This window comes from Phycodurus eques, unplaced genomic scaffold (assembly GCF_024500275.1).
Source record: "Phycodurus eques isolate BA_2022a unplaced genomic scaffold, UOR_Pequ_1.1 contig_29, whole genome shotgun sequence".
In the NCBI taxonomy this organism is placed as follows: Eukaryota; Metazoa; Chordata; class Actinopteri; order Syngnathiformes; family Syngnathidae; genus Phycodurus; species Phycodurus eques.
This window is the reverse complement of record NW_026904026.1, coordinates 265,097-288,494: the sequence shown is the minus strand read 5'-3', so window position 1 is coordinate 288,494 and position 23,398 is coordinate 265,097. Positions and strand designations below refer to the sequence as shown.

General features: G+C 43.8%; 1 protein-coding gene across 1 annotated transcript; it reads left to right on the top strand.

Annotated features, from left to right (window-relative positions):
- The first annotated feature begins 4,797 nt into the window (after window positions 1-4,797).
- On the top strand, window positions 4,798-12,139 carry LOC133398277 (zinc finger protein OZF-like). The gene is made up of 3 exons (XM_061669927.1): window positions 4,798-5,054; window positions 5,386-5,542; window positions 9,575-12,139. The coding sequence occupies exons 2-3, from the start codon at window positions 5,416-5,418 to the stop codon at window positions 10,918-10,920; spliced, it is 1,473 nt and encodes a 490-aa protein (XP_061525911.1). The 5' UTR covers window positions 4,798-5,054; window positions 5,386-5,415; the 3' UTR covers window positions 10,921-12,139.
- Window positions 12,140-23,398: the final 11,259 nt, after the last annotated feature.

Sequence of the window (23,398 nt, the reverse complement as noted above, 5' to 3'; positions counted from 1 at the left end):
ACAATCAGAGCAGGAAAAAGGTTTCTCACCAGTGTGAGTTCTTGTGTGTATTTTTAAATGTCTTTTCACAGGAAATCTTTGACCGCAAACTGCATAAAAAAGGTTTCTCACCAGTGTGGGTCCTGGTGTGCATTTTCAATGTTCCCTTCTGAGTGACTCTTTGACCACAAACTGAGCAAGAAAAAGGCTTCACACCAGTGTGTGTTCTTGTGTGTATTTTTAAGCTTCCCTTCATAGAGAATCTTTGGTCACAATCTGAGCAGGAAAATGGTTTTTCTCCAGTGTGTGTTCTCACATGTTGTTTAAAAGTGCTCTTATTATCAAATGTTTTCCCACACTGAGAACATTTCCATCCTTTGTTGTCAGTCTGAAATGTCATATAAATTTCAGACTGTCCATCACCATCATCATGAGTAGAGTGCGACATCATGACGTCACAATCTGATAGTGGACCTAAGAGGCCGTCTGCTTGTGATCCTCCACAGTGGTCTCCATCAGCTTCTGTTGTCATGTATTGACTTGAGCTGCTGCTTAGAGGCTCTACTCCTCTGCTCTCCACACTTAGACCTTCATCTTCACTTTTCAAAGGGACACCAGTCGATGGAAACTTGGTGATGTCCTCCTCCTTTTCCTGTCTGATGTGGTGGTGTAGTTCTTTCTCCTCTTTTTTAATTGAAATGTGCTCCTCTTCCTCTTTGATGTGGTGGACCTCTTCGTCCTTCACTTCCTCTTTAATGCGAGGGGGCTCTGGCTCCTGCCACTCAGTACGAAGATCTTCAGTGATGTCTGCAAGACACAAAAAGACAAACACACATAGTTTTTTGAATCTTTTCTCATGTTCGGGACTAATGTTGTGTATTATGCAGGGAGCTCATTTGATGTGCGTATCGCGTCTCAGATGCCCAAAAATTTGCAGTGGCACATAAAGTACGATCAATCTGTGTCTTCGGACAGGCCTAAACACATTTAATACACTGAGAGAGAACAAGAGCAATAGATAACATAAAAATATTGGACAAACAGTATAAAAAATAGGGTAACACCTGTTATAAAACTCTGCAATATTGCGGGACCGTGAAGCAAGAACCTTGATATAGATTACATATAGATTACTGCATCTGTATTCCGTGATGAGTTCCAGGGACACATTGTTTCCATGACATGTCCATCCCAGGACTCACATAGTCTCAGGTTAATATTGAAGGGAATATAGAATATTGTATATTCTAATATGTTATTCTATATGTAATAGAATACAATATAGAGTTTCATGGTTTAACTGGATTGGAAGAGCAAGAATGTGTATTGAGTATAATCAGATAGGAGTATATTGCAGGAGAACCCCCCCCCCCCCCCCCCATCAGGGGGTATTTGGAGACAGATGTAAAGGAAGAAAGGAACTGCGGGGAGCCACTATAAACATTGAATGCAGGCGACATCTGCAGGCGACACCTGGAGGAGAAGTCTGGAGCCAGATCAGATGGTCCGCAGAACAACGATGACGTCAGATTACGGACCAATCAGACGACAGCGATTCCATACTGGCCCGTTTTAAAATATTGTATAAATCTGGGGTAGAATTAGATTTTTCAGTTCGACTACTTTATCTGCTAAGGATAAGATAGGGTAGTTACAAACCCAGAGCTCTGCAAAATGTATAGACTCCTCTTTCAGGAATAAATTGGTTGGTTTTTATACATTGTTGTGAACGAAGTTCTTTCACGAAAACAAGCACGCGTGGAACCACGGGAGTAATAGGAGATTTTAAAACACAGGTTCCTTCAATATGAAATCAAGATGAGTTTGATATGTTGGAAATAATAAAATTGGGCAGGTCAACAACAACAACCACGTGAAAAAGTGTAAAATAATGAAGTTCGTAAAAACACAAGTAACAATAAAGGTAATACAATGGACCCCTGCATATTCCCAATTTTGGCACTTTTTTGGTATTGTTTCTTTGTGACAGTGTCCTCTTGTAAACATAATTTCGGCAACTGTGGCCAAGAAGTACGAAGAACCACCCACCCCCAACATTGCCCGGACCCACAGTTGTGCTGTCCTTGAGCAAGACACCAATACTCCGAACTGCTCCCCGGGCGCATAAAGGTCAGAGGAAAAAGATTTTAAAATGTTTCTGGATCACTCTAGAACCCTTTTCCAGACAACCACTGCCATTGCGAAGTGATTATATAGCAAATATCCAGCAGTTAAATTAATAAATATGATGCAGAATGCGCCTACTGCGTTTTGCATCCCACGCTGTGACGTCACACAAGCCAAACATCCGGTTCATTCGGCGTTGTGTGCTATTGTTCCATGCTGTTGTCCCCTTCCTCGTATATTTATTGTCGTATGATTTAACGATGTCACGATGGTTTATTGTGTGGCATTTGGTTATACAAATGTTTCATGCAGTGGCAAGAGATTTTTTATTTTTTTGGGTTTTCCAAGTGAAAAAGTAATATGTGACCAGTGGATATCCAAAGTCAATCGACAGGGGAAGAAACGTGCTCGGGGAAAAAAAGACCCCCGTAGTACTTTTCAGTACGGTTGTCTGTACTTTTGCCTGTATGACAAGCCAACAGACACACGGCAAAGACTTTCTGTGCAGCGCAACTTGAGTGAGGGGCACACAATATATAGGAATACTGCATCCTATGTAAAAGCTTGTGCCGTGTCACTGAAACATATATGAATATATAATAGGTATAGTCGTGCTAAAAAATATTGGCACCGTTGTGGTGGCATTATTTCAAGCCATGAGTGCATAGTTGGCTGCTCATCGTCACCACTGTCTGATCGGCTTAAACATGTACGCTTTGACGATTCCAAGTTGAGTTGGGTGATCCTGGACGTCAAAATCCTCCTCCTCCACATCGGCCAACACGTTGCTCGCCATTGCGTATAGTGTGTTTTGCAGTTGTAACGTCACTTCTGGTAACCCATGGGGTGGATAGAGTAACCACACCCACCGGTGTCTTGAGAGTTGGGTATGTTCGGAGAAGACTCAATTTGCGTCGTAAAAACCTTGTTTTTAGCTCAGCTATGGTTGAAAACTTGCTGTTACGTGCATGTATTACATAACAAATAAACAATGCAAATATGAATTTTAACTGACCCCATAACATCTTTTTCATCTGACCTTTAAGTTGCCCTCTGTTTGAGTGTGTGCCACGAACAAGTGCGTGTGTTTGCTGTATCCACAAATGTGATGGGTAAAATGCAGAGGAAAAAACTTCACGATTAATAAAGATTGTGATTTTTTTTGAGGGGGGGGGGTTAATCCTTGGTCACTCACGGAAAGACTTGCCTATTCTCATTTTTCAGTGACGTGACAAGAAATGTTCAGTGTTTTTTTTAAATACATTTTCATGTCAAAATACACAATGCGGTCTGTATACAACATGTAGCTTAACTTGTAGCTTAACTCTTAACTTGTTTGGTGGGGGGAGCAGAAGTAAATACAAACATATACAGAGAAAAATAATTTTACAAAGCCTCACCGCATTCATCCCAAAATCATTCTTTCAAACGTTTGTGAGGGAGACTGTACGTGGTCACTGCATTTGTTTATAGCTTGTTCTGAACCCTGTATTCAACTTGTGATTTGATGGAATATCACATAATGTAAATGTGTAACTGTATCACATTGTACAGTTTACTTTGCTTGTATTTGCTTTTATTTTGACCCCTTGCTTTTTATTTGGCCCCTCTGAATAATTTTAACTGACAAAATACAGACAATTTGTTCCTTTTTATTACATTTTTGTTTAATTTATTCAATACCATGTCTTGGCACCTGTCTTTTCTAATTTACTGTCATGTAATGACAGTTTTATTTAAGGAATGACAAGTTAGAAGAAAATACTGGTTGGCGGCACAGTGGCCAACTGGTTAGAGCGTCAGCCTCACACTTCTGAGGGCCCGGGTTCATTCCCCAGCCCCGCCTGGGTGGAGTTTGCATGTTCTCCCCGTGCCTGTGTGGCTTTTCTCCGGGCATTCCGGTTTCCTCCCATATCCCAAAAACATGCATGAATTGAAGACTCTAAATTGCCCGTAGGTGTGACTCTGAGTGCGAATGGTTGTTTGTTGGTATGTGCCCTGCGATTGGATGGCGACCAGTTCAGGGTGTACCCCGCCTCCTGCCCGATGACAACTGGGATAGGCTCCAGCACGCCCGCGACCCTAGTGAGGAGAAGCGGCTCAGAAAATGGATGGATGGATGGATGGATGGATGGATGGATGGAATATCAGAATTGGATGGGACCTTTTGGTGGAGACCTGAGGTGATCTCGTGTCCCCCAGAACTGGACCAAAGATACCAAAGACATTTTATTATTTATTTTTTTTAAAATCAGGGGTAATGACAGTGAACTATACAGATTTCGGGACAGAGCTGGACTGGTCTTGCGATACTAATGGGGTTATTCTTATTTTCTTCTCTATATTTTTGGAAAAAAGATATACTTGCAGTCATGTATGCAGATTTAAAATCAACTTTATTTTTTAAATGCATCAAGATTTGAATTAACATTGCTGTTTGCAATTGTGGCGTAGCTTACTTTCTATCACAAGTGGACTGATTGCGTTATCACAGAAAGTTTATTTCATAGAATGATTTTAAATCCGAAACATTGACGTCCCTGTCGGGCTTTTATTTTGAATGTGGCTTTCGCCGCGAGTCGGCGCTTATTACCGTAATGCCGAGTATGAACAAAATTAGGGCGGCTGGTTTGGCTCAAATCGGTGGCCTGCCGTAAAGGATCATGGGTAATACATCTCCTTTCCCTGCTCGCCATGTGGGAGGAGGCACCATCGCGCTTCGGCGAGTCTTGCTGAATTTGGACCGAATGTTGTGAATCCTCGACGCGGGACGCCCCTCATCACGACTTTAGTGGACGAAAACATCATTCGTGCAATCTTCGTGTCCGGTTGGAGTCGTCTCGTGCACGTGGAAGCTTCTCGGCCGAGTTTAGCTTAGCTTATTTTAACTTGCTAACAAAGAGACACATTTCTGATCAACAATTCGCTAAGCAGAGATCAAGCCTCAGGTAAAGTGTTCTTCTTGGTCACTGGTAAACTAAACTAAATTCTGTCATTTTCCGATTATTTTCTGAATCTTTATTATTTGTTATTATTATCTTAATCTGGATTCTGAATCCTTTTGTAGAACGTCTATAATGTTTCAACACAAATTTGCTCTTCTTTCTGTCTCATGTTTCTTACAATGCAGATTTGCACGTTCTGCTGTTTTCTTGTTGATTTTGGTGCTTTGCCATTTTAACTAACGTACAATTTAACCCACAGTGTCCAAATCTTAATCCTGATATAATTGTTTCACGTGTCCGATGATCACTTGCCTTTGTCATCCCTCCAACGTAGAGCGGAAAGTGTTGGGATCGTCGTGTGAAAATGTGTGCAAGAACTACAGCAGAGTACGAGGAGGAACTTTGGGGCCCGAAAGAGGAGAAAGCGCCACAACGTCAACTACTGGACGTTGTGTTCAATCTGCAACCTCAAAGTGTGCGACGCAGAGCAGGTTGGTTCACTTGTTGCATCCGTTCTAATTTGAATGATGTTCTTGTGTTTATTTACGGGCCCCGTTTGATGATGCATTTAACATAAAATTATTAATATCTTATAATGTGTACTATGTGGGTCTGCGGCAGGGGCGGAGCTACGTGGTGGCCGCTGGCACCCGAGACGGGGCTGGCCACCCAGACGGCAAACCCCCGAATCATAAAACGGTTAACAATTCTCTTTGCCTTCCCTAATCGGAGTAAAGACGTCATCTCGCACGTTCCGCCGTTTACGCAACGTGTGGACCAGCTGACATCCGTGGAATTTTCGGCCTGCAAGTGGCATTAATCGGCTCCATCTTTCTCACCATTCGGAGTAAAGGTGCCAGGTGTCTGGGAAGGCTGCATAGTAGTTTGAATTAGAAGCAACTCTTTATGGTGTAATTTTTTTATTTTTTTTTTGCCTGATCCAAATGCACGTTCTAGCTTTTTAAGGGATGGGGCCATCTTTGGATGGATGGATGAAACTTTTCCATGTTTGTTTAATTAGGTTAGGGTTAATACATGTATAGAACACTTTCCAAGAAATTGCTGTAGGTTACATCTATTCATAATGAATTTATTTAATTGTAATCAATCCTAAAATCGCATTCGCAACTGCCAGTGAGGTCGGTGGGTGGGGGGAAAAAAAAGATTGTGGTGGTTCGCAAGCTGCCGTTAAACACAAATAAGGAAGATGATGGTGGTGACTTCGGAGAAGACAAATCTGAAAAAAAGAAGGCAAGCTGCCTTCTTTCCGAGATGAACGTCGCGCAGGTTTTATTGATTAGGACTACAGTCAAATTTGCGGCCAATTTATTACGATGGTGACAAGTAGAGTGTGTGCGACTTCATTCTGGGGGCTTGTCATATTCGTCAAGGGACGGTTTTGCTCAGTGATTTAAGCAATGTGAGACAAATGGTCAAGTGCACTAGCATCGTATCTGCAAGTGGCGACATTTTGAGTCAAGTGCTGTCGGTGGGGGGGAATATGATTGCAAAGCAAATTTATTAAATAGCGCATTTCATACAGATGGTAACTCAATGTGCTTTACATGATTTAAAAGCATTTAAAAACAAATGCAAAAAAAAAAAAAAAAAAAATACAAGTACAATTCAAATGGCAAACAGTGCAAGAAATATTTAAAAGTGTAAATGCTCTGAGGGGGGTTTGGGGGGGAGTTTTTAGCGCGCGCTTAAAAACATTCACACTTGGGGCTGACGTCACTTCTCTTGGCAACTTATTCATTTGTCTAACTATGGCCTGGGGGCCATTTGCGGGCCATCCCCCCATTTCTGGACGGCCCGCATTTTCTCAATGTAACCTTTGACACGGCTTTGCGCTTCTGACATCAGTGGTGTTCAACCTATAGCCCAGGGGCCATTTGCAGGCAGACGTATTTCCAACATTTGTATGGGTCATAGCTTTGCACTTACCATACAGCAGTGGTGTGAAACCTATGGCCCGGGGCCCATTTGCTGGTCATCCTCCATTTTTGTTTTGCCCACATTTACTCATTATGGGCCATACGTTTGCACTTGTCCTACAGCGTGGTGTCCAACCTACTGTCCGAGAGAAATTTGCGTCCCTTACTTCATCGTGCCAATACCCCACCCTGCCAGGACCTCAAACTGCCAGTACCACAACGGGGCCAGGGTGCGAGGGCGCAATTAGAGCTGCTCGCAGCACTAGTTTAATTTTATTTTATTATTGTTTGTGCTATTTGCTTGAGTAATTATTTCACTGTGTACTTTTTACTCTTCAGTAATTTTTCCTTTTACTTGAGTCACATCATTGTCAAGTAACAGTACTCTTACTTTATTACAATGTTTGGTTCCTCTACCCACCTCCCACCATCCTCTATTGCTACTCTTACGTTTAAGCACCGTTTTTGCTCATCAGATCAGCCAGTGTCGTATTTGTTGCACTGGTCTTTCGTATTTGCGCGTTGAGGTGCTGCGGGTCAAGGCACTGGTTGCGGTCCCAGCGGAACCACGAAGCACACGTAACATCGGCGACAGGAGCTGATCCGCGAGTACGTCTTGTATTAATTAGGAAACAACCCTACAATTATCTAATTAATTTACGGATGATAATGTTAAATGTGTTAAGCGACGGAGCGATGTATGGAATTATTTCATAACACAGAATGAACTAATTTCAAATTCAGAAATGGCCAATAAAAACGTAAAAATATTGTACTTCATATTTTCATGGAGGATGCAGTTGGGATTACCCTTTGAAGTTGGATGAGTGAGTTTAGTCAATTGTTTTCCATAATGAGAGTGCTTAAAGAGAAGGATGCTATTCATGTGGCACAGCTTGAAGCAGGCATCGGGTGCAGGTGGAGATGGGCCTGGCTCAAGTTGGAGGTCAGAACAAAAAAAGCGAACAAACGAGGCAAATTTGATTTGAATCTTAAATTTGTAAATCAACACGTACTTGGGCAGTGTAAATAAATGTTTTTCTGCGCGAAGATTTTTTTTCTTTAGACTCTCCAGAGTCTTCCAGATTGCTTAATTGATGTTAAAATTTAAAAAAAAATCTGCCCAGGGATCCTGGCACCGTGGCTAACCACGGTGCCAGGATAGCCATGAGGCAGACGGTCAGACTGGAGCTTTTTCCTATTTCTGAGCATGTGTGTTTTTTTTTTTTTTAGGGGGAGCGGGAGGGAATTCTAGTTTCGTCTTCTTGGGGGCTTTCAATTCACTTGGGCGGCCCGTCCAAGTAATATCCCATCGACTTGTCGACGTATTGTAGCATCAGCGAAGTTGACAGCAACCCAGCATGCCTCAAGGCTCAGGTTATAAGTAGTTCCCCTCTTATTACTTGTTCAATAGCGTACCGTGTAATGTCTGAAGTCCTTGAGTGTGAGTCGTTAAGGGCGGGGCCTGTTGATTGGCAGTTGTGACATTGGCAAAGATGAAAGTGCAAAGGAACATTTCAGCTGGAACGTTGGCTCAAGTAAGTCAATCTGAGTGCGCAGTGACTGAGTGTGAGATAGGTTGGCTAACCCTCCATGTACTTTGCTGTCACACATTTCACACAGATATCACAATACTTTGTATTCACACTTGGTCTTTGTTTCGCAATATTTTCCTTACAAATGTCTCTTTGTTTACGGCAAGCAAGCTAAACTAGGCTATTTATTATGTAAGTGTTTTTCGCTGCTGGCAGGAACTCCGAGTAAAATTATCCAGGTTGAATCTATGCAAAAACCATACAATAATTTCACAGGAGCATCATGTTTTCGTTGACTTGGAAATCTATTTGAGTAACTTGGTTAAAATATTAATAAACTTTATTTCTCCTAATCTGTCATTCTTTAAATAAAACTGTCATGACATATTAGAATAGTGGTATAGTGCCAAGACAAGGTATTGAATAAATTAAACATCAAAACTGAAGAAAAAAGGAACAAGTTGTCAATATTTTGTCACTCGAAATTATTCAGAGGGGGTGGTTGAAAATGAGTAAACCAACTAAAAATACAAGCAAAGCAAACTTTACAATGTGATATAGTTAAATTTATACATAATCTATGATATTCCATCATAGCACATGTTGAATACAGGGTTCATAACAAGCTAAAACAAATACAGTGATCATGCACAGTATCCCTCACAAACGTTTTAAACGATGTTGGGATGAATGCGGTGAGGCTGTTTAAAATTATTTGGAACTGTATATTTACTTTACTGTTGCTGAAATTATTTTTACAAGTTACATAAAAAAACCTATACAGAAAAATTTGAAAATGCCAAACCCGGAGTATGCATGGATCCACTGTATTTCCTTTGACACTTGTATCATTAAATAAATATATGCTTATACTTTTCACATTTTATTGTTGTTGTTGACCTGCCAAATTTTATTATTTCCAATATATAAAACTCATCTGGCTTTCACATTAACCTTAAATATAAATCTAAAGCATAATACACAACATTAAAGTCACAACATGAGAACAGATTTACCAAACCATGTGTGTTTGTCTTCTCGTGTCTTGCAGACATCACTGAAGATCTCCGTACTGAGCAGCAGGAGCCAGTGCCCCCTCACATTAAAGAGGAAGTGGAGGGCGAAGAGGTCCACCACGTCGAAGAGGAGCCCATTTCAATTAAAACAGAGGAGGAAGAACTGCGCCCCAACATCAGACAGGAAGAGGAGGAGGATATCACCAAATTTCCATCGACTGGTGTCCCTTTGAAGTGTGAAGATGCAGGTCAAAGTGAGGAGAGCAGAGGGGCGGGGCCTCCAAACAGCAGCTCAACTCAACACATGACAACAGAAGGTGATGAAGACCACTGTGGAGGATCACAAGCAGACGGCCTCCTAGCTCCACTATCAGATAGTGACGAGATGATGTCTCACTCTACTCACACTGATGATGATGGACAGTCTGAAGTTGTTGATATGACATTTCAGACTGACAACAAACGATGGAAATGTTCTCAGTGTGGGATAACATTTGCTGATAAGAGTAGTTTGAAAAAACACATGAGAACACACACTGGTGAGAAACCTTTTTCGTGCTCAGTTTGTGGTCAAAGATTCTCTCAGACGGGACACTTAAAAGTACACACAAGAACCCACACTGGTGAGAAACCTTTTTCCTGCTCAGTTTGTGGTCAAAGATTCTCTGTGAAGGAAAGCTTAAAACGACACACAAGAATGCACACTGGTGAGAAACCTTTTTCCTGCTCAGTTTGTGGTCAAAGATTCTCTCGGAAGGGACACTTAAAAGTACACACAAGAACACACACTGGTGAGAAACCTTTTTCCTGCTCAGTTTGTGGTCAAAAATTCTCTGTGAAGGGAAGCTTAAACATACACACAAGAACGCACACTGGTGAGAAACCTTTTTCCTGCTCAGTCTGTGCTCAAAGTTTCTCTGTGAAGGGACACTTAAATTTACACGCAAGTACACACACAGGTGAGAAACCTTTTTCCTGCTCAATTTGTGGTCGAAGATTCTCTCTGAAGGGAAGCTTCAAAATGCACACAAGAATGCACACTGGTGAGAAACCTTTTTCCTGCTCAGTCTGTGGTCAAAGATTCTCTCTGAAGGGACACTTAAATGTACACACAAGAACACACACTGGTGAGAAACCCTTTTCCTGCTCAGTTTGCGGTCAAAGATTCTCTCAGATGGGACACTTAAAAGTACACACAAGAACACACACTGGTGAGAAACCATTTTCCTGCTCAGTCTGTGGTCAAAGATTCTCTGTGAAGGCAAATTTAAAATTACACACAAGAACACACACTGGTGAGAAACCGTTTTCTTGCTCAGTTTGTGGTCAGAGATTCTCTGAAAAGGGAAATTTAAAAATACACACAAGAGCACACTGGTGAGAAAGCTTTTTCCTGCTCAGTTTGTGGTCAGAGATTCTATTATAAGTATCAGGTTAAGACACACAAGTGTGCTGGTGAGAGTAGCAGTGCTCTAGAAGCATTTAATGAATATGTGAATGTTAACTCTAATAGGTAATTACTATGTTACTGACTTACAAAAATCTACATTCTTGTATTCTGTGTACCAGCTTTTATTGTATCTATCTTGTTGTCCATATATTTTCTAAGAACCCTGCAAGTGGTAAGAATTAACATTGGTGCCAAAATACTTAAAAGGGACTCGTTAATGGACTGAACATAGACACTTATTCCATAATTCTGGACTCATAAATTATGTCTGCAGAAAAAAAAGCCCTCCAATATGCACTCAGTTGTCATTTTACAATAATTTACTGATGAAATACTTGATTGTCAGCCAGATTTTGGCCCGCTTACATTTTGGACATGTCAGCCTGTCACATCCTGACACATAACGAGCAGGAGCCAATTACATTTCCTCATTGAACTTCTGTTTTCCAGGGTGTTTTTTTTCCCATATCAAAAGCATGGGTGTATTTTTTTTTTGTTGTTGTTGTTGATAATTTTGAGTGAAAATAGAGAGTGAAATATGTTTCTTAAGCTTGTTGTTTAAATAAATCGACAGTGAAATGCCTGCTTGAGAAAGGAAGACAGCCACGTGAACTAATTCTTTTCAGATTCATTTCCTCATGCGCCAGTTCAATTTTGAATTGATTGCACCACAATTGTGTAGCATATGCGTGTATGTATAGATGAAATGTATGTATAGATCACAAAGACGTTTCTGGAGGTGGCATTGTGCGACAGACGTGGACTTTGACTGGCTGTCATAGCATCGGATGATATACAAGTGTAGCAAATAGAGGAGGTCCACATGTTTCATTCTAGCAGCTTTAGCCTCCTTCGGATATTTGTTTTTCCACCATCGCTTTCAGTGCCTAAATACAAGATGAAAATCAAAGCAATAAATACAATTCACAAGCAATAGTAGAACCACTTGTACTCGATATACAACCCCAATTCTAATGAAGTTGGAATGTTGTGTTAAACAAATAAAAACAGAATGCAATGATTTACCAATCATGTTCAACCTATGTTTAATTGAATACACGACAAAGACAAGATATTTCATGTTCAAACTGATAAACTTTTTTGTTTTTTAGCAAAAAAGTTTTTCTTTAATAAAATACACTTCTTAAAACCGTGAGTGACTCAATTTGCTTGTATGTCAAATCCATTTCCACCATTAAAAATAATTGAATGTCTTGAATCCATTGGGAACCTTCCAAAAACAAAATGCTCTCAACTTAAAGCAAATGTGGCCCAAGCGACAACGCCTAAGTGGAAAAACCGCAACGCAGGGACACTGTGGAGGATCACAAGCAGACGGCCTCTTAGCTCCACTCTCAGATAGTGACGACATGACGTCACCCTCTCCTTGTCACGTACGTGGTTAGGGTGAAGGCGAGGAACGCAAGGCAAGAACATGGTGGACCCAATTGCAGGGAGGCAAGGCAGGAGTGCAGGAGTCTCAAAATAATAATATTTAATCTTCAAAAAAGGAGAACAAGGATATTGGATAAAGCAAAACTGAACGAAGTCCCACAACAGATAACAACCAAACCAAAGTAACAAAAACACTTGAATATCTAAAACTGGAAACAAACTATGACCTGGAATAGATAGGGAAAATGACACACCACAATGATAAAGACAACTGGCGACTATGACATGGCAAAGACATGTGACAACGACAATGAACCGACAAGAACTGAAAGAAACCAGGGAACTAAATACGAACAAATTGATGAGACAACGAGGAACACCTGGACAAGACACGAGTGGCTAGAGAGAGCCGATTGGTCGACACAAAGTAGACGAGAACAGATGGACACGACAACCTAATGAGCACACGACAAACATGGAACAAAACTAAACACAACCCAAACCAAAACACAGACCATGACAGTAACCCCCCTCTAAAGGAACGTATCCCAGACCTTCCCCAAACAACAACCAAAAAGTCACCAACCCAGGGTGGGCGGAAGGGGGCCTGGAGGAGGGTACAGAGTCCACCCCTCAGGTCAGTTTGGTGGCAGTGCAGGCCACCCGAGGTGAGGCGCTTGGCTGATAGGTTCAGGAGGTCGTCCAGGACACCAAGCACCAGGGTCTTTACAGGGCCATTCAGGCGGAGGGCCACGGTGCCGAAACCAATGGTAATGCAGGGGCCAGGCAATAGGGTCGGGTGGCGGCCGCTGGACGAGCGCCGCCAAGGAGCCGGAACGGGAGCCTGCCGCAGCTGCAGAGGAGCTGGAACGGGAGCCTACAGTAGCTTCCTCAGCCTGCCGCCATTGAGGTTTGGGAGTAGAGGGTACGGGAGTGGCAGAGTGCACAAGGTCTCCGGAAGGTGAACTAGGAAAAATGGCTGGTACTGAACATGGTGGCAGGTTTGACAAGACGTGACTTAATTGGAGCCGTGGAACAACAGGTGAAAAATTAAGTGACTTGTGAACAGGGGGGAAAAAAACGAGGGGGTAAAATTTGACCTTTACTTGGGCGCCTCCGTTGACCACCATGCGGCGGTCTGGGTAAATGGCCAAACGGGTGCCCAAGAAAAGGTCCGAGGGAAAGATCCAAGCATTCCACTGAAATGGCTACGTGCCTCTTCATTGAGAAAATAAAATCTTCTCTCGACAAGGGTGGAGTTGTAGGGGCGGTGTTCTTGGACCTCAGGAAAGCTTTCGATACAGTAAATCACTCTGTTCTTACCAAGCTCTCAAAATTTTACTTCTCTCGCAAAGCTGAGAGCTGGATTGAATCATATCTGCATGACCGAACACAATCTGTATCAGTTAACAACTGCAAATCAGAGTCTCTTAGGCTAACCTCTGGAGTCCCTCAGGGATCAATATTAGGCCCCCATTTATTTAGTCTTTATATCAACGATTTGCCCACTGTTTGTTCTGAAGCAGAGTGCGTAATGTATGCAGACGACACGGTTTTCTTTGTTCATGGTCGCTCCAAAGATACTGTTGCTGCTAAACTCACTAATACAATGTCCTGTGTCACAACTTGGTTGCAGGAGTGCTGTCTACAGCTAAACATTTCTAAAACTGTAGGCATGTATTTCACTAAAACAAATAGAGTATCACCTGACCCCGACATACTTGCTAAATTGCTAAAAAATATCTTGGGTTAATAATAGATTCACAGCTTTCCTTTAAAGCCCATATTGACAAATTGTGTAAAAATATCAAATTAAACCTCGCAAATTTTCGTGCAATTCGAAATGAAATGTCAACTGAAGCCGCAAAAATTTACTTATATTCAATGATTCTTAGTCACTTTAACTATTGCATAACCAGCTGGTCCCAGGCTGGTCAGAATGCAAAAAAACATTGGAAGTTTTGTACAAACAAGTAATTAAAGTGATGGATAAAAAACCAAGGCACTATCATCACTGTGCAATTTAAAAAAAAATACAGTCTTTTAAACTGGGACAGTCTTTGCATATTTGCAGATTTAAATTTGATTTATAAAGTACTGCATGATTTGGCTCCAGGTCCTCTGGCTTAGTTCATCAGCCAAAGAAACAGCTCTGAGCGTGTCACTCGAGGCTCTGTCAGAGGTGACTGTCTCATTCCTCTGCGCAGGAGCACTTTCAGTAAGTCAGCCTGGTCAGTGAGGAGCGCTGGGGAGTGGAACTCAGTACCTGAGGAGGTTAAACTGCTTACAACATACAAGGCCTTCACAAAAAAACTGAAAATGTGGCTAGTTAACACCTAAAGCTGCCAACACTAAAAGACAGGTATGCTTTGATGTTGTTGTTTTTTGTTATGATCAAATGATTCGTGGTTTTATTCTCTCTTAATAGTATAGTAAGTCTTTGATTATGTATCCTGTATTATATTGTCTTGTAGATGTATTTTACTGCTTTTTTACATCATGGCCAGGGGATACAGATGAAAACTAGCCTTCTGGCTAATTCTGGCTTTTTTAACCATGTGTATTTCATGTGTTTTATGAAATTGCATTGTCCCCTTTCAAATAAACTGATTAAAAAAAAAAGGATTTGGACTCACTGGGGTTGGAAACAGGGAGACATGACAAAAACTGACAAGGACGGGATAAACTAGGGAAGGAACCAGACAAATGTAAGTCTGTGTCAGAGTCAGAATCAGGCAGGAGGTTAACTAAATCGGTGCCATCTTCACAATCAGAAAAATCTGAATCTAAAGAAACATGTGGATGTAAAATAGTAGGGCAAGGTGAATAACTAGGACAAGTGGGGGGACCCAATGAAAAGGACAGAAAAGACTGAACGATAGGGCTTACTGGAGGAGGGTAGGTATGGATGGCAGGCTGAGGACGGTGGGAGGCAGTTTGGTGGTGTCCAGGGTGACGCCATGTTCTTCCCGCTGGGTCCTGTTCTGGTCGGTTCATTCTGTCACGTACGTGGTTAGGGCGAAGGCGAGGAACGCAAGGCAAGAACATGGTGGACCCAATTGCAGGGAAGCAGGGAGGCAAGGCAGGAGTGCGGGATTCTCAAAATAATATTTAATCTTCAAAAAAGGAAAACAAGGATATTGGATAAAGCAAAACTGAACAAGGTCCCACAACAGATAACAAACAACCAAACTAAAACTGGAAACAAACAATGACCTGTGAGTAAGACGTGGAATAGATAGGGAAAATGACACCTGACAATGACATACCGCAATGATAAAGACAACTGGCGACTATGACATGGCAAAGACAATGAACCGACAATAACTGAAAGAAACCAGGGAACTAAAAATTGACGAGACAACGAGGAACACCTGGAAAAGACACGAGTGGCTGGAGAGAGCTGATTGGTCGACACAATGTAGACGAGAACAGGTGGACACGACAACCTAATGAGCACACGACAAACATGGAACACAGGAAAACATGGAACAAAACTAAACACAACCCAAACCAAAACACAGACCATGAAACACCTCGCTCTGATGAAGATGATGATGATAAAAAGTCCAAAGGTGTTATGACATGTCACACTGACAACAAAAGATGGAAATGTTCTCAGTGTGGGAAAACTTTTGCTTGTAAGAGCGAACGACACATGATAAGACACAGTGGAGAGAAAGCTTTTGCTTGTTCAGTTTCAGTCAAAGATTATCTACTAAGGATTGAGCTAATAAACACAAAGTGTGCTGGTGGGAATTGCGGTGATCAAGAAGCTTTCTTTGAAATTGTCCATCCATCCATTTTCTGAGGCGCTTCTCCTCACTAGGGTCGCGGGCGTGCTGGAGCCTATCCCAGCTATCATCGGGCAGGAGGCGGGGTAAATCCTGAACTGGTTGCCAGCCAATCGCAGAGCACATACAAACAAACAACCATTCACACTCACATTCACACCTACGGGCAATTTAGAGTCTCCAATTCATGCATGTTTTCGGGATGTGGGAGGAAACTGGAGTGCCCGGAGAAAACCCACGCAGGCACGGGGAGAACATGCAAATTCCACACAGGCGGGGCCGGGGATTGAACCCGGGTCCTCAGAACTGTGAGGCTGACGCTCTAAGTCGCCCACCGTGCCGCCCACTTTGAAATTGTAAATGTTTAATATCAAAAAGTAATGACTATCATACGGATTTACAAAAATCTATATTTGTGTATTTTATCTACCACATTCATCATCGTCCCCTCCTTGAGCCATCACCTTGTCGTGGTGGAGGGGTTTGTGTGTCCCAGTGATCCTAGGAGCTAAGTTGTCTGGGGCTTTATGCCCCTGGCAGGGTCACCCATGACACACATGTCCTAGGTGAGGGACCAGACAAAGCACGGCTCAAAGACCCCTAATGATGACGACAAACAATGGACTTCGTTTTCCCTTGCCCGGACGCAGGTCACTGGGGCCCCCCACTGGAGCCAGGCCTGGTGGTGGGGCTCGAAGGCGAGCACCTGGTGGCCGGGCCTGCACCCATGGGGCCCGGCCGGGTACAGCCGAAAAGGTAACGTGGGTCCAGGTGCAGTGTGAGCTGGGCGGTGGCTGTAGGTGGGGAAGTTGGCGATCCCATCCCCGGCTACAGAAGCTGGCTCTAGGGACGTGGAATGTCACCTCTCTGGCAGGGAAGGAGCCCAAGCTGTGTGTGGAGGCGAGTCCGACTATATCTAGTCGGAACTTCTCGACCTCACACACCAGCTTGGGCTCTGGTACCAGTCCTCTCGAGAGGGGTTGGACTTTCTTCCACTCGGGAGTTGCCCACGGTGAGAGGCGCCGAGCAGGTGTGGGTATAATTATTGCCCCCCGGCTCGGCGCCTGTACGTTGGGGTTCACCCCGGTGGACGAGAGGGTAGCCTCCCTCCGCCTTCGGGTGGGGGGACGGGTGCTGACTGTTGTTTGTGCCTATGCACCAAACAGCAGTTCAGAGTACCCACCCTTTTTGGAGTCCTTGGATGGGGTGCTGGAGAGCACTCCCGCTGGGGACTCCATTGTTCTGTTGGGGGACTTCAATGCTCACGTGGGCAATGACAGTGAGACCTGGAAGGGCGTGATTGGGAGGAACGCCCCCTCCCCCCCCGATCAGAACCCGAGCGGTGTTCTGTTATTGGACTTCTGTGCTCGTCACGGATTGTCCATAACGAACACCATGTTCAAGCATAAGGGTGTCCACACGTGCACGTGGCACCAGGACACCCTAGGTCGCAGTTCGATGATCGACTTTGTGGTCGTGTCATCGGACTTGCGGCCGCATGTCTTGGACACTCGGGTGTCAACTGATCACCACCTGGTGGTGAGTTGGCTCCGATGGTGGGGGAAGATGCCGGTCCGACGTGGCAGGCCCAAACGTATTGTGGGGGTCTGCTGGGAACGTCTGGCAGAATCCCCTGTCAGAAGGAGTTTCAACTCCCACCTCCGACAAAACCTTGCTCATGTTCTTTTTAAGAAGGGGGACCGGAGGGTGTGTTCCAACTACAGGGGAATCACACTGCTCAGCCTCCCTGGTAAGGTCTATTCAGGGGTGCTGGAGAGGAGGGTCCGTCAGGAAGTCGAATCTCAGATTCAGGAGGAGCAGTGTGGTTTTCGTCCTGGCCGTGGAACAGTGGACCAGCTCTACACCCTCGGCAGGGTCCTCGAGGGTGCATGGGAGTTCGCTCAACCAGTCTACATGTGTTTTGTGGACTTGGAGAAGGCGTTCGACCGTGTCCCTCGGGGAGTCCTGTGGAGGGTGCTTCAGGAGTATGGGGTACCGAACCCCCTGATACGGGCTGTTCGGTCCCTGTACGACCGGAGTCAGAGTTTGGTCAGCATATCCGGCAGTAAGTCGGACTCGTTCCCGGTGAGGGTTGGACTCCGCCAAGGCTGCCCTTTGTCGCCGATTCTGTTCATAACTTTTATGGACAGAATTTCTAGGTGCAGCCGAGGCGTAGAGGGGGTCCGGTTTGGTGGCCTCAGTATTGCATCTCTGCTTTTTGCTGATGATGTGGTTCTGTTGGCTTCATCAAGCCGTGAGCGCCAACTCTCACTGGAGCAGTTCGCAGTCGAGTCTGAAGCGGCTGGGATGAGAATCAGCACCTCCAAATCTGAGACCATGGTCCTCAGTCGGAAAAGGGTGGCATGCCCTCTCCAGGTCGGGGATGAGATCCTGACCCAAGTGGAGGAGTTCAAGTATCTTGGGGTCTTGTTCACGAGTGACGGAAGAATGGAACGGGAGATCGGTGCAGCGTCTGCAGTGATGCGGACTTTGTATCGGTTCGTTGTGGTAAAGAAGGAGCTAAGCCGAAAGGCGAAGCTCTCAATTTATCGGTCGATCTACGTTCCTACCCTCACCTATGGTCACGAGCTGTGGGTCGTGACCGAAAGAACGAGATCCCGGATACAAGCGGCCGAAATGAGTTTCCTCCGCAGGGTGTCCGGGCTCTCCCTTAGAGATAGGGTGAGAAGCTCGGTCATCCGGGAGGATCTCAGAATCGAGCCGCTGCTCCTCCGCATTGAGAGGAGCCAGATGAGGTGGCTGAGGCATCTGATTCGGATGCCTCCCGGACGCCTCCCTGTTGAGGTGTTCCGGGCACGTCCCACTGGGAGGAGACCCCGGGGACGACCCAGGACACGCTGGAGAGACTACGTCCTTCGGCTGGCCTGGGAACGCCTCGAGATCCCCCCGGAAGAGCTGGATGAAGTGGCTGGGGAGAGGGAAGTCTGGGCGTCCCTGCTAAAGCTACTGCCCCCGCGACCCGACCCGGATAAGCGGTAGAAGATGGATGGATGGATGGATGGACAGTCATCATCGTGTTGTCTGTCTTTTCTAAAAACCTCTCATGACAAATGTTCCAAATGAGCACTGGTGCCAAAATACACAAACTAATGCATGCTTTGTTTTCCAATACTTTAGTGATGTCCATATCAAATTAATGAATGATTGATTGAGCTCGACTGCCAAGAAGCAGTGACCGGTATATGTGATCATCATAAAATACGCTTCCAACAATAAGAGGAACTCAATTTAGTTGTATCTCAAATCCATTTTCTCCACTGAAAAGAACTGAAATGCTTTTAAAGTGGCACGAAGCCAAAAAATGGCATGTAAATTCGACACACCACAGAGAAGGATAATGTTGACAAGCCTGCCAAATTTGAATGAATAAAACAAATTGCTAAGAATATAAAATCAGGCTTCAAAATTTGAATAAACCTCCCAGCCCAACGACGCTGTGGGCGTGTCGAATGGATGCGCCAAAGGAATCAAGTTTTACTTACAAAGGGGTCACGAAAACTTATCCCACAAAGCAATAAAATTGCAGTTTTACTCATAGGATGCAGCACTACTGCCTCATACAACACTCATATCTAATGTGCCATCAGAATCAGAATCTTTATTTGCCAAGTATGTCAAAAACACACAAGGAATTTGTCTCCGGTACTTGCTCGAGTACCACAACAGACAGTCAATTGACAGAGAATACTTTTGAGACATTGGTCTCGGTATATAATGATTTCCTTTCCTCGTCATGTTTGGAGCTCGCTCTTTGTCTTGTTTGTCTTCTTTTCCTATATTATTTAGTTATCCTTTCACTCTCTTTTCTTTTTTTTAGTTTGTCACTCCCCTCTAAAAGCCTTGTTGTGTTTAACTGATGGACTGTGATTCTCAATAAATATCCATCAAAATACATGTACACAAGCCAAATTTAGGAAGTGAGAATGAAATCATGATAATAAATGGAATATTACTTTCTTAGTTGTTTTGTTTCAGAAAGGAAGAGCGATGATCCCCTCCAGCCTGACTACGTGCCAAGTTTATTCAGTTTCACCTCCACCGCTGATCGAAATCGGGCTGTCCACAAACTGGAAAGATGTCTCCAATCTCAAAAGGTTTCGGAGAAAAGACTTGTGAACACAAGTAGAGAGCTAGCTGCCGCAGCTCTTCTGACTCAGCATCAAACTCCTGCACCAGAAGCAGAGGTCCAGATGGATGAAGTCCCTGGGACTGAGGTCTAGACAGACGAGACACACATTGCGTCGTTACATGAACAGATTCAATCATCGAACACTGAATGTCGGTCACTGAGGGATAAAGTTCACAGTTTAGAAAGTGAGTTGAAACAGCGCACCCTTGACCCTTCACAATTTGATGACAAGAAAATAACATTTTGCACAGGACTGCCCAAGTTACAGACTTTCATGTTCTTGTTTGGATTTGTGTCATCGTTTTTTCCTGCCACTAAAGAACATTCCCTCAAGTCTCCTCAGGTGATTTGTCTGACACTGATAAAGCTGCGTCTCTTATCTGTCTGAGGAATTTTTCGGCTACCTCTTTGGGATTCATCAGTCAACAGTATCAAGAATCTTTCGCCGTTGGACACAAGTCACGGCAAGCAGGCTTCATCCTCTAATACTGTGGCCGTAAAGAGAACACTTAAGATGCAGCTTCCCATTGTGTTTTTTTAAGAAACGTGTCAGCATAATTTATTGTAACGGACTGCTTTGCGGTGTTCATTGAGCGTCCTTCAGATTTAAAAGCTCGAGCTCGAACATGAAGCACCTAAAAACAGCACAACATTATAAAGTTTCTAATTTCAATCACCTCACAAGGAAGCATCTCATTTGTGTCGAAGGCCTGGGGTGTTCAAGGGTTTTTTCACATAAATTACCAACAGTTGTTCCCTATATTCTGTTTACCTTTCCAGATACAGGCCTACAGATCAGATGTTACACCGAGATTCAGCACTGTATTTCGTATGTACCACTTTCCTAGCAATTCTGGCAACACTCCACACTTGAAAACCTTGTTGCCTTCATAACGTATCTTCTGAAACTTGGATTTGGGGTTGTTCTCGTAATATACAATTCTGAAGGTGATCACACAGAAAAGTCACAGAATTGTGATTTTGTAACATGAATCTGGCACAGTACTTGAACGTAATTGTTGTACCGTGTGTTAAGTCGCAGTGTCATGTGTGAGGGTGAGGAAGCAACCAAGCAAAAGTCTTTTGATCCTTCTAAATGTGTCCTGTCTTTTGTCGGGACATTTGATCTGCGAGCACCCAGAGCCGCAACAGTCACAGGACACCTTCCTGTCAGGTGATGCTCCGAGATGAGGGCATTGTGAAAAGAATACAGAGTGCACATCAAAGTTGAGGTGTTTTGTTGACATGGTCTCCATGTATGCCTCTGATGCCTTGGTCTCCTGCGGAATACCCCACCTGGAAATAGTTCATGAAACATCAGTTGATTATCCATAATTACTCTGCAATAGGGTTTTATTCGATGTTTTTTTCTCTGGCCCCACCCATTTGATTGAAAAACTGAAACATTATAATTTGGCTTTCATCTAACTACTTTTATTTTACTTTTTCTTTTGTCCGGTTCGGCTGTTAAGTCAAGCAAAAAGGAGGATAGAACAATGACATTTTAGATATGAGTATTGTATGGGGCAGTAGTGCTACACTCTGTGAGGGAAGGACAGGACAGGACAGGAGGGGAAGCATGCAGGACAAGGGTCATGAACCCAGGCATTGCTGCCTCACAATCTACCCCCCACCAATCACAATCACACACACACAAAACAGGCAGTTTGGTTAAGCGGAGCGCTCGTCTCAATTAAAGAAATACTACAATACAATCAATATAATGCATACTGTATACAGTATTTTGACATAAAAATATAGATTTGTTAATTATTTGTTTATTTAATTATTTTCGTTTTTTTGCTCCGTGCAAAATTGGGAATAAGTCTTTCTGTGTTTAACCAAGGATGCCCCCCCCACCCTCCAAAAAAAGCCATTAATATGTTAATTTGCAAATGCCAATCCATACCATTATTGAAACTTGCACTTTATTAATTTACACTTTTTCACACTTTATTGTTGTTGTTGACCTGGCTATTTTTATTATTTCAAATTAATTTAACTCATCTGTCTCCCCAAATAATCTTGGGGGCTTTTCCACCAACCAGCCCAGCAACTTTGAGCTCCCGGTAGCAAAAGTTTCCTGTGGCCCATGTGGTTTGTGTTTCCATCGCACTTATTAGTTCAGGGGAGCTGAGGCAAATGAGGCTGATGTTGATTATTGGTCAACAACAGATATGCAAATAGTGCAGCGTGGCGAGACAACTACAGTGAGTGCACGAGTAATATCTAATTGGCCCAACAGAAATGTGACAACAAACTCAAGACAAAAAATTGCCACCGTGTTGCAATGGAATTGTAGGTGAGATGTTTAAGAACACCTCACCTACTGTTTTGATCGCAAGAGGGAAGAAGCTGTTGGAATGTCTACTAGTTCTAGTTTGCATTGATCGGTAGCGCCTACCGGAGGGAAGGAGCTGGAAGAGATGGTGAGGGTCCGAGAGGATTTTGCATGCTCTTGTCTTAGTTCTGGCAGCGTGCAAGTCCTCAAGGGTGGGTAGGGGGGTACCAACAATCCTTTCAGCAGTTTTGATTGTCCGTTGCAGTCGGAGTTTGTCCTTTTTTGTAGCAGCACCAAACCAGACTGTGATGGAAGAACACAGGACTGATTTGATGACCGCTGTGTAGAACTGCCTCAGCAGCTCCTGTGGCAGGCCGTGCTTTCTCAGAAGCCGCAGGAAGTACATCCCCTGCTGGTCCTTTTTGAGGACGGAGTTGATGTTGGTCGCCCACTTCAGAGCCTGAGAGACTGTAATTCCCAGGAACTTGAAGGTCTCGACGGGTGACACAAGGCAGCTGGACAGCGTGATGGGCAGCTGTGGCGAAGGATGCCTCCTGAAGTCCACGATCATCTCTGCAGTCAAGCGTGTTCAGCTCCAGCCGCTCCACTTCCTGTCGATATGCAGACTCGTCACCGTCCTTGATGAGGCCGATATAGTCAATGTTGAACAACACTTGACCAAACAGGATGAAGTATTAATGTTCCCTGACCGGGAATCAAACCCGAGCCGTGGCAGTGAGAGCGCCGAATCCTAACCACTAGACCACCAGGGACTTCTGGTGTAATCAA